This window comes from Puma concolor, chromosome D3, assembly GCF_028749965.1.
Source record: "Puma concolor isolate L17-30 chromosome D3, mPumCon1.1.hap2, whole genome shotgun sequence".
Lineage (NCBI taxonomy): Eukaryota > Metazoa > Chordata > Mammalia > Carnivora > Felidae > Puma > Puma concolor.
The window spans coordinates 64,171,069-64,182,373 of record NC_141678.1 but is presented as its reverse complement, the minus strand read 5'-3'; the positions used below and the strand labels follow the sequence as shown (position 1 = coordinate 64,182,373).

The following is an 11,305-nucleotide window of genomic DNA, read 5'->3' as shown; positions in this document are numbered from 1 at the left end:
GGATTTTAACCAGAAATGTCATTCCAGGAGCAGTCTCATTATATGCAAAAGTCATAACCGAGAGTGAGTCTGAATACAGAAGGGATTATTCCCATCTGTTCCTAAGTACTTTAACTGGTCAAATGTCAGATATTAAAGGGGAGAGAGCTGACAGACAGATGGAGCAACAGCATCAGCAAAATGTTTAGACTGTTTATTAGGAAATAAGTGATTATAGTGGGAAAACTGTTGTCTTATTTCAAATGGATCAATGTGCGGTGGATCTTTTCTAACGAAAATATATCAAAGAAAATTTTAGAAAGCAAGAAAACATATTCTTGCATGTCACAGTGTTCATATGATGCAGAGATTTCTCTCTTCTCACTCTTACCCGAAATCATCTCTGTAAATTGCATTATTCTGATAACTCGCAGGCACATTTTTACTGATCTAGATGATCAGGAGATTTTCTATTAAGAACTGACACGAATGAGTTTGGGGGCTCATCTCCATGTGCTTGTGAGCCCCCACAGAATAGAAAAGCTAATCTCCAGTAGTCCAACAGTTAAAATAATTGATGAGTATGTGCTGAATCCTCAGGAGAGACGGGAGGAAGAAAGAAGGAAAGGGAGAGGAGAGGATTGGAGGGCGGAGGGGAGGAGGGCAGGTGCTGATTTCAACCCTGTAGCGTCAGGATTGCGTCAATTCGGGTTTCAGCCACGTCTAGAGTCTCAGAGACGAGCTTCTCAGAAGAGCCAAAACAGGAACAGGGGTGGCAAATCACTGTGCGAGGGCGAGTGGACCACCCCCTCCCCCCTTTGCCTCCTCCCGCTTCCAGGCGCAGGTCCCCTGGGCTCTGCGCTGTTGTTTTCAGCACTCGGGAAAGCCGGCGCTTCAGATCCAGGCAAGTGAATCAAGCCAGGGAGTTTTCCGTTCAGCACCTCGGACAGAACACGCAGCAAAAAATGGCTCCGATCACTACCAGCCGGGAAGAATTTGGTAAGCAAGTTACTCAACTTGTAACTGCGGTTGTTTCTTGAATACTCCGGGGTGGGCTGTGTTGTTGTTGTTGTTATTTTTATTTTTCCATGGGATGTTGGATATAGATCTCCTAGGTAGTTAATCTGAAAAGAAAATGAGAACTGTAAAGGGGCAATCGTGGCTTATCTGTTGTTTCTCCCTTCCTCCCTATCTTTCTCCTCAAAAAAATTGCCGTCTGCCAGGGAGATTTTACATCCAAGAAGTTCCTAAATGTTCGGGTAGCTCTGTAAATTGCAGCACGCGCTGAGTAAAGGAAAGGGGGTCTGTTGTTTGCAGTTGGTTTCATTAATTCTGTAGGTGATTTTTATTTGTAAGTAAATCTGTATTTAACTTACCAGGAGAAGCCAATGTTTCTGTGATTACATAAGGGTTTGATCTCGGTATAAAACAACTTATATGTTGAGGGTTTGGAATGTATATTTTATTATAGAGTGTACCATAAGGTTGTTTTTCTCTGCTATGTTTTTCTTGTTCTCTTGAAATATGTTGCTAGTGAAAAACACAGAATCCTATGATGCTAGGGTGTTAGAGTGGTATTTGAAATGAACTAGCTTGGCCCATTGCATTTCACAGGTGAGGTAACCAGAGCCCAGAGAGATGAGGGACGTATTTCAGGTCAAACAGTTAATGAAAAGCTTTTGGAAAGTAGAATTAGGACTCCTATTTTCCAGTTCAATTTCCCTTTTCCTATACCAAATTTTTGGCATCATTGCTCTCCTTCTCTCTTTCAGTAAATAAAAACAGATGTACTTCAAATTAAAAAGTAGTATTTTAGGTCACATTATATTCCAAAGATAAGAGGTAGAGTTTTACTTACTTCACAAGTATTCAAAAAAATCAAGAAATTTTATAGAAGTTTGTGAATAAGGAATGATATCTATGAGTCCATGATAATTGTTATTTAACTGAGTGAAATGACTGAGGTCTTTGCTCTCAGAAGCTTAAAATCTCATTGGTAGAGAACATACAAGGAGTAGGTGAGTCTTTCCATGATTTAGTGAATATTTTGCCTTGTGACTTACGTATGAAATAGGGACAATCTGTGACATTATATTCAGAAATGAGTTTCCTTTACTCAGGCTTCCATTTGGATGATTGATTTATATTATTATGATGCGTATTCCCAATTTCTGATTTGAAAATAAGAAATTTTCTAATACTGAGGCATTTTTAGAGATTGTGCTGGTAAAAAATATGTTTCAGCTTGGGCCATTGGTCTGTTTAAGAAAAAAAAAAAAGAAGGATCATTTTCTATTGCTTTTATTGTTCTCCTAGCATTGGCTAAAGAATTGCCTTAGTTCATGACTTTGGTTTTGCTCCCTGGCCTTGGATTATTAGAGTCCAGGAGTGGATTCTCCCCTGCCACCCCCCCCCCACCCCCTCCACACACAAAGACTTGAATAGAAGAAAAAAACTGAAAAGCTGATACTAAGTTTAGCTGATTATCTTTAGCTCTTGTTTGATTCTTTTTCTGTAGCATTTGCTGCGTTTTCTACTTGGGGAATTCAAAGGTTTATTTTTCATCTCTACATGATTCAGTTTCTTGATATAATTAAACTATAAAATTTTTATTATTGTTTTTAATATTGTTATATATGTCTTCTCTTATTTGTCATTGCTGGTTCTTATATTCTTTGAGTTCAGTTTTGAAATTATGAAGTAGGTAGGCAGAAGATTTGGGGGTGGGGGAGGGGAGTAACAAAAGATTGCTCTTTCAGGGGTTATTCAAACAAGGCTTAACCCTTTTCTAACTGGGACTTTTAACTTTATTATTCACTATTTGGGATAAAAATAGATAAGAATGAAACTAAATGCAGATAATAATACATTAGTTATATTCACTATGACTATATTAAACATTGACTCAATTGATGCACTGTGTCCAGATATAGCAATACTGCTTTTACTTACACACTGTTACTAATCATTTGTTGGAGAAATATGCTTACATATGGCACATGATAAGCTTCATGCATAATCAGCATTACCTAATGTCAGTAATTTAATGTGCCCTCATTCAAGAAGGAATGCCAAATTCAATTTGATTACTATTTGCCATGTGGAAATATGCTAGAAAAAATCAGTTATGGATAAAATTGAACTCTAAATTATCTATTCTCACTCTTTACATGTTAAGGAATGATGATTCATTCATAACCATTGTTTTGTTTTTATCCTACTTAGGTGTAATTAATTTGTTCTTTGGGTAATTCAGTGTTTAAGAAATTATGAATCTGTATCCAAGGAGTTTGTAGTGTTAAAAGTTATATAATATTAATATCCTGTTGTTCATCTTTTTTGTTCTTTTTTTCCTAATATATGTAACATTTCTCTTATCATAATTGGGATGGAAATTATTGATAAGTTTGTGACAATAGCAGATAATGTTCCTCCATTTCTTAAAATTATTGGAACCACTGAGCCCTTAGATGTTTGCTTCTTGAATCCGGGATAAATAAAGAACTACTAAGAATAAAAAATCTCCCAGTATTTCAAAAATGTGTATTTAGAGCTCCATAATCAGTAAAAATTGATGCTTCTGGAAAGCCTCAAAATGTCAAGAAAACATAATGAAATTAGTACTGACCTACCATGCTGTAGTTGACTCATGTTATCTGAGAAAACAAAGATAGGTCAGGGTCATTTAGCATCCCGCATCCCGACCTAGGCCCTGTTTCATCTTTTCTTTTTATTTATGAAAAAAAACTGAAATGAAGAAGTTTCTGTCATACGGTATTTTTTTCGGCATGTCACACAGTGGATGTGTTTATTCCTGAAGGTGACATGAAATGTGTACATAACTCATACCCAGAAGAGTTGGAAAGTAATCCAATCTGTGCAGCCTACAGCATTTGCCAGCTCCAGTATGCTTTTCAAATAGGCTCATGTCTCCAACTCTGCTCCTTTAATGTATGTTATTGGTCATTTGATTTTTCAGATGAAATCCCCACAGTGGTGGGGATCTTCAGTGCATTTGGCCTGGTCTTCACAGTCTCTCTGTTTGCATGGATCTGCTGTCAGAGAAAATCATCCAAATCTAACAAGACTCCTCCATATAAGTTTGTGCATGTACTAAAAGGAGTTGATATTTATCCTGAAAACCTAAGTAGCAAGAAGAAGTTTGGAGCAGATGACAAAAATGAAGTAAAGAATAAGCCAGCTGTGCCAAAGAATTCATTACATCTCGACCTTGAGAAGAGAGATCTCAATGGCAATTTTCCCAAAACAAACCTCAAAGCTAGTAGCCCTTCTGATCTGGAGAGTGTGACCCCAAAGCTCTTTTCAGAAGGGGAGAAAGAAGCCGTTTCCCCTGATAGCTTAAAGTCCAGCACTTCCCTTACTTCAGAAGAGAAACAGGAGAAGCTGGGAACCCTCTTCTTCTCCTTAGAGTACAACTTTGAGAAGAAAGCATTTGTGGTAAATATCAAGGAAGCCCGTGGCTTGCCAGCCATGGATGAGCAGTCGATGACCTCTGACCCGTATATCAAAATGACGATCCTCCCAGAGAAGAAGCATAAAGTGAAAACCAGAGTTCTGAGAAAGACCTTGGACCCAGCTTTTGATGAGACCTTTACATTCTATGGGATCCTCTATACTCAGATCCAAGAGTTGGCCTTGCACTTCACAATCTTGAGTTTCGACAGGTTTTCAAGAGATGATATCATTGGAGAAGTCCTTATTCCTCTTGCAGGAATTGAATTATCTGATGGAAAAATGTTAATGAACAGAGAGATCATCAAGAGAAATGTTAGGGTAATTCATTTTTAGTGCTTAAAGTATTTATAAACATTCTTTTATTCAGCTTCTTTGTATCTAGGGGATTTTCATTAAAATGATAAGTTTTATACATATCATCTTTACCATGTTTAATTATTATTAATCATAATCAAATGGGGATCAAGGGAATAGAGGAGATGAAAGAAAATTTAACCCACAGCTGAAATGTTTAAAGTATTTTAATTATATCAAATAAATAGGCATCCTTTGTGGATATTTAAAGAATACTTATATAAATATTTTTGTTAATTTCTATCTTAAGTATTTTGACTGCCACTTAAACTAAAATGCAGGCAAATATTTCTTATAAGCAAGTTAACAAAGATGTTTCATAATTGAATTTGAAATTGAAATTGAAATATAAAATTAAATCAATTTGTCCTGAGGATTTGGAAGTTATATTGACTTTTCATGGAATTGCTTTTCAAGGAGGAGACATCACATCATATTGAATTATAAATGTCCATGACTATGTTGTATGACAAGAAGTGAGTTACTCTGCCTTTGTAGGTATACTGCTTTGGTAGTTCTGAGACTATTATAAGATATCAAATTAATACTATTTCCCCTTTAAATATAGAACTTAATTGATTTAGACTATAATATTTTAGAAAGATTCTGTAGAATACTGTAAAGCTCACCTTTATTTCTTTGTTGAAATTAATGAAAAGTCAGAGTTCAGAAACGCTAAGTAGCTTGTTTGAGACACTCAGATGTTTAGCAGCATAGTAGGAATAAATATCTATTCCTACTTGGACTGTTTATTCATATAATAACCCCATGTGCATATAGACTGAAGAGTTAGGAGCTCTGGCCAGCCTTCATTCTTAGTTATAATCCAGCTCTGAGTTTTCATTTTGTTTCATCAGTTAAAACTTGTACTTTGAGTTCTTGGTCATCTTAGCTAATGTCTTTAAAGTGCAAATAAAATCTAAGTAGTGTACAAAGAAGGATCTTATGATACTCTTCAAAAACAAAGTATTAAAAATTGAGTCAATTCCCTCCAAAACTTAATTCATTCCTTGGATTAAATGAGGACTTTGAGTGGGGGCTGAGGATAGAGAATTTTAATTCCATCAGCCCTGTGGGTCAGGAGAGTGGTGGCAGTCAGAATAAATTTCAGTTAGTCTGAATTCAAATTCCAGTAATGTTAGTGTTTTTTAAAAAATTGAAATCAAATCAAACTTAACATGAGTCATTTTGCCCTAGACAGATCCTTTCAAATGAATAGACAATTTTCATTACTATTAGTAACTTCAAAAAGTAATTATTTAGTTAAAAAGCAAAAGTAAAAAAAAAAATTCTCTGTAAAAGCTATACTCTAAATATCTTTAAACATTTCCAGTAATGGGTGTGGCTAACTCATTACAAATTTTAACAACCTGTAGTACCCAAAAACACCACAAGATGGCAGCCACCTGTTTTTAGAAAGTGGTAGCCCTGCACAAAAGCTTGCAGTTACTCAGATTTCTTAGCATAGTAAAATAAAAATAAGTAGGAAAATTACATAAAACTAGCAATATTATATTGCTTTAAAATGTTGCTATAAGCACAAATTTCAAACCCAAGAAAATAATGAGAATACTTATACCACATCTCTCTTTGTTTAGAAGTCTTCAGGACGGGGTGAGTTACTGATCTCTCTCTGCTATCAGTCCACTACAAATACTCTCACTGTGGTTGTTTTAAAAGCTCGACACCTGCCTAAATCTGATGTGTCTGGACTTTCAGGTAAGAATGCTTCTGAAAAATTCAGTGTCAGTGAACAGTACATTGGGCAAAATAGCATCTAACGTGAATTTGATTTGCCTTTTACTCATAGTTTCAAGTGATGTGATTGTTTTTCCCTGTTTCTCATTATGGAATAACGATGTGATTCAATGCCATTAGCAAGAAAAATAAAACTACATAGTTCTACCAACTAAGCCATTGCTAATACATGATAGATGTCTGAGTGGGTTTGAAGCAGAAAACAGTGATAAATGCAGAGGTAAGAAGCCATTGCCAAAAATATAGCAATTGTTTGGGAGAAGAGTTCTTCATTTTAGTGTTTTTAATGAGCCAACCTACACTTATTCTTCTGGTGTTCTTTTTATTATTTTTCCTTTAATTCCTTATGTATCTTCTTGAAGAATTAGCTCTTAGTTTTTGTGACTATTAAAAAAAATTCCTCATATCACATTGTGAAAAGAACACATGACCTATGGGTTGAAAGGATCTGAGTTCAAATCCTAACCCTTCCATTTTAGCATATAGCCTTGGCTATGTTTCATAATCTCTACACAAACTAATAAGTAATGATACTTACCTTGAGAGAGATTGTGAGGACTAGAAAGATATATTTCATTAAATATCACCTAGTTGTATTATTATTTTTAATATTATTATTGCTATTATTTAATAATGGCAGTTGAACACATTGTCTTAAACGTTTAGATTAGGAAGCTCAAATGAACTCATATGCTTCAACCAGAAAGAGGCAAAAAGAATATAATTAAATGTGTGAAAAAGTAGCATGATCCTAAAATCCACATATTAAAGGAAGATCAACTCTGAAAAACAGGAAGCAAACTCAGCAGGTGATTAAAGAAGCACAAAATTTAAAGCAAAAAGGACATTGCCATTGTGAATTCTAAATGCCTGTTCAACAGAAAAAGCAGAGAGGTAGAGAGGCTTATCCAAAGTCATACAACTCAGAAAGGTTAGATCTTGTCTAATGTTTTTTTCTTCTATCCTATTTTCTGGAATGAGTTACAAGTAATCAGTGTGCCTCTGGAATATTTTGTTTTCTTCTCCTCTATATTATCTCATCTTCCTGCCATTGCACTTCTGTTCTCATCCTCTGGTTTAGAACAGTTTACTCTTCACATTCACATTCTTATTGTCAATTTGTTGACAATAGAGAAGCCAAGCTATATCCATGTTTTCACTTTGTTCTGACTCATTTTCACTGCAATTTCATTTTATTGGCACGCAGTAAACCTCCAAGGGCACCATTATATTGAAATCAACTCTCCAGCCAGGTTCTGCCAGTGTAACGTCTGTTGTTTACCATTGCAGATCCCTACGTGAAAGTGAACCTGTACCATGCCAAAAAGAGAATCTCTAAAAAGAAGACTCATGTGAAGAAATGCACCCCTAATGCAGTGTTCAATGAACTGTTTGTCTTTGATATTCCTTGTGAGGGTCTTGAAGAGATAAGTGTTGAGTTTCTGGTTTTGGATTCTGAAAGGGGATCCAGAAATGAGGTGATAGGGCGGTTGGTCCTGGGAGCAACAGCAGAAGGAACCGGTGGAGAGCACTGGAAAGAGATCTGTGACTATCCCAGGAGACAAATTGCCAAGTGGCATATGCTCTGTGATGGGTAGCATCCTAGACATGATGAGTTGGAACTTAATGATTTTTACTAGGCAAGGAACAATTTCCTTTCTCTTTTCTTCTCTGATACATGATTGCAAGCTTGTGACAACAAGCTACTTTTTTTTTTTTTTTTTTTTTTGGTTAGAAATGGATTGAATTAGCAAACCCGAAAGTAACTGTCAATGTGTATCATGATCATTTCCCCTGATATTAAAGAAGTTGGGTAGATTTTCATGAGATATTCAATCTCTGCTGCAGGTTACCAAAGTAGCCAACCATTTTATGAATATTACAGTGCAATCCCAAGCTATTGATGTAGTTTAGAAGGTGGTGATCTCATGTCACTAGAAAGAAATGTGATTTTTAGGATTTAGAAATGAAAAGCATGCTTTCTCTTATGAAAATTCATCCATTTTTCTTCAGGTGGGGAAATTACTTTTTCTTTAAATCCAAAGATATTAAAGAAATGTTCTCTGGTTTGTTTTCATCCATTATGTCATGTGAAAATGGTCGTCTTGCATATAAAAGTATATGGTCCTTTCTCTTTAGTTTGTAATTATTTGATACAATTTTATTATACAAGGAGTAACTTGGTTTTCTTTCAAAAGGACAGTGAACAAGCTGAGAAATCATTTTATCAAAGGGCTGAGTTGAGAACACTGTGGCTGAAATATTATTTTTCTCTCTCCTAAGGTTATATGTGAGTCAAATGTTATAAAATATAATCTCACATAAGAACCATGGCCTTGAATTATCCACTGACTATCACAAACATCAGTGTGGTCTAAGCAAGCCCTGTTTACCTTTGTTAAGTTGTGGAATTAGTTAGTGGTAAAGAAATAAACTTCAGTTAGAAATCCAGCTAGAAATGCATCTTCCTGAAAGGAAATATGTATAGTATGCAAGTGTACATTCAAGTCTATCCCTTGTACGCAGAAAGGGCATGGCTAACTAAGTCTTTGTTTAGCATCTTCTTTCCCAGAAAGGACTAAGCTACTATTTGGAAAGAAACAAACAAGATTTAAGTTTTTTCCATTACTGGATAGAAAGCATCACTTAAACCAACAAAGTAATGACTAAACTATAGTTACACAGCGAGCCTAATATAATTTACACATGTTCACACAAAATGTATTTAGGCTGTCAAATTAGCACAACAGAGTATGTTTCACTATCTTTTCTAGGCTAATTTGCCTTGAGCTGTTGTCTGTGGAACAGTTTATAGACTTGTGTCTTGTATGGTTTTCCAGTGCCAGGGCTCTGAAATTCAATAAAAACCTGCTAGAGCAAAGTGGTGCCCTGTGATTACTTGAAAGAATGAACTTGAGATAATGTCACTATATCTGAGTTTTTAGAGAGTATGAGTGAAACTGGGTACAGTTGAATTATTAAATATGCAAGTTAGAAATAAAGTCTACTGAAAAATTTACATTTTGAGTCAGGTTTTGTGTCCGTACTTTAGCAGTTTTTGAGAATGTGTTTGATATCACAGTGTTTGTAAATTCTCTGACAATGCATTTTCAAAACAACTTATACATGCTTTTTATGACTATGCCTAATGTAAAGAAAATGTTTTACATTCCGTATGTACAAAGATTGAAGTCAACCTCTTTTTTGTGCTTTAAGATGACTTTGGGATTAAAAAAAATATTCCCCGATCATTGTCTTTATTACACCAGAAAGTCACCTCACAGCATTTCTATGAAAGCAACATGAAATGAATTGTAGTCAGTGCATGGTTTGGGGAAGTAAAATGGCCTTTTTATGTATGTATATTTGGTTAAATAGGCCATGGAATATAATATATTTTGGAGCTCTAAACAGTTGTGAGAAGTCAACTCTAAGTATCCTTCACAGAAACCAGAAGTTAATGGTTATACCAAGTAAAGTATAGTTGTTGGAGGGAGATTTTTTTAAGTATAACAACAAAACCAACAACAAATACTTTTAAAATTACAATGAATAATTTGTAAATAGTTTTTAGTTTTTAAAACTTAAAGTGTTTTTGAGTGTGAAAAGTTGAGTATAACTCTTTGTAACTGCTTTTAAGGAAAGAAAGAAGGAAAACTAGAAAGGAATTGAAACAGGCAGGGACATATGTGATCCCATCATCTTCTGAAAATTATACTGTTTTATAATGTATTACAATATCAGTGTGAATATCTTGAATTCTGTTACAAATCCTGCGCTGTATTAAACATGTAAATTAATTGTTTGTCTGATTAGCCAATCCAACCACCCTAAAGGGGAGGTCTCCATGTTTGAAGAACTGTGTAACTCAGTAACTGACTTGTTCTGATGTTGTAACTCAATAGAAGTGATTTGGAAGGAAGCATGGTGTATGAGATGGTGTCTGTTCTTTCGTGCCAGCTCTGTATGATGTTTGTAAGACCATGTTTGTAAGACATGAATAAATTGCTGCTTTTGCCCAACCCATTTCAACTCAAACTTTCTGCCAATGGACTCTGTAATAAGACTTCTCTTATATCTTTCTAAGCTTTAAGGTTCCTGAATAGATCCCCTGGCATTGAACAGGGATCATCAGTGATTCCACACCAAGGTGTTTAATGTGTCTTATTTTATTTTGTTTAATCCTTCATAACAATCATCTGGTACAATTATCATTATCCCTATTAAACAGAAGCAAAACCTGAGACTCAAGGAGCTTAGGCATTTGGCTCCAGTGCACATGGGTAGTAAATAAAAGATTTTCATGGCTTACCACACTCTTCCCTCTGTGCCACACCACACACTCCTCAAGGAGACTTCATCAACTAGCTCTGCTAGAACCTTAAAGGGGCATATGACCAAATTCATTTACTTTTCCATATTTTATTTATCTTTTTCAGTATTTTCTATCACCATTATTTATTTCCTCTTCTTTTTTCTCTTTCATGATCTTTTTTTTTTTTTTAATATTTATTTATTTTTTTTGTGAGAGAAAGAGAACACAGGCACGTGCATATGAGTCGGGGAGGGAATCTTAAGCATGATTTGTGCTGTCAGTGCAGAGCCTGACATAGGGGTCAACTTCATTAACCATGAAATATGACCTGAGTGGAAACCAAGAGTGAGACACTTAACCCACTAAGCCACCCAGAAATAAAATACCCCCATCTTATTTCTCATTTTAATCTCTTTCATTACC

At 35.3% G+C, this 11,305-nt stretch overlaps 1 protein-coding gene across 3 annotated transcripts; it reads left to right on the top strand.

Moving 5' to 3' along the window:
- The first annotated feature begins 649 nt into the window (after positions 1-649).
- Positions 650-10,589, top strand: SYT4 (synaptotagmin 4). Of its 3 annotated transcripts, none has more exons than XM_086682865.1 (4): positions 650-978; positions 3,959-4,767; positions 6,408-6,528; positions 7,858-10,589. In XM_086682865.1, the coding sequence occupies exons 1-4, from the start codon at positions 945-947 to the stop codon at positions 8,163-8,165; spliced, it is 1,272 nt and encodes a 423-aa protein (XP_086538991.1). In that variant the 5' UTR covers positions 650-944; the 3' UTR covers positions 8,166-10,589. The 3 variants fall into 3 exon arrangements, with proteins under 3 accessions (XP_086538991.1, XP_086538990.1, XP_025787163.2); XM_086682864.1 differs by having other exon boundaries at positions 3,959-4,773; positions 6,411-6,528; XM_025931378.2 differs by having other exon boundaries at positions 660-978; positions 3,959-4,773.
- The last annotated feature ends 716 nt before the right edge of the window (positions 10,590-11,305 follow it).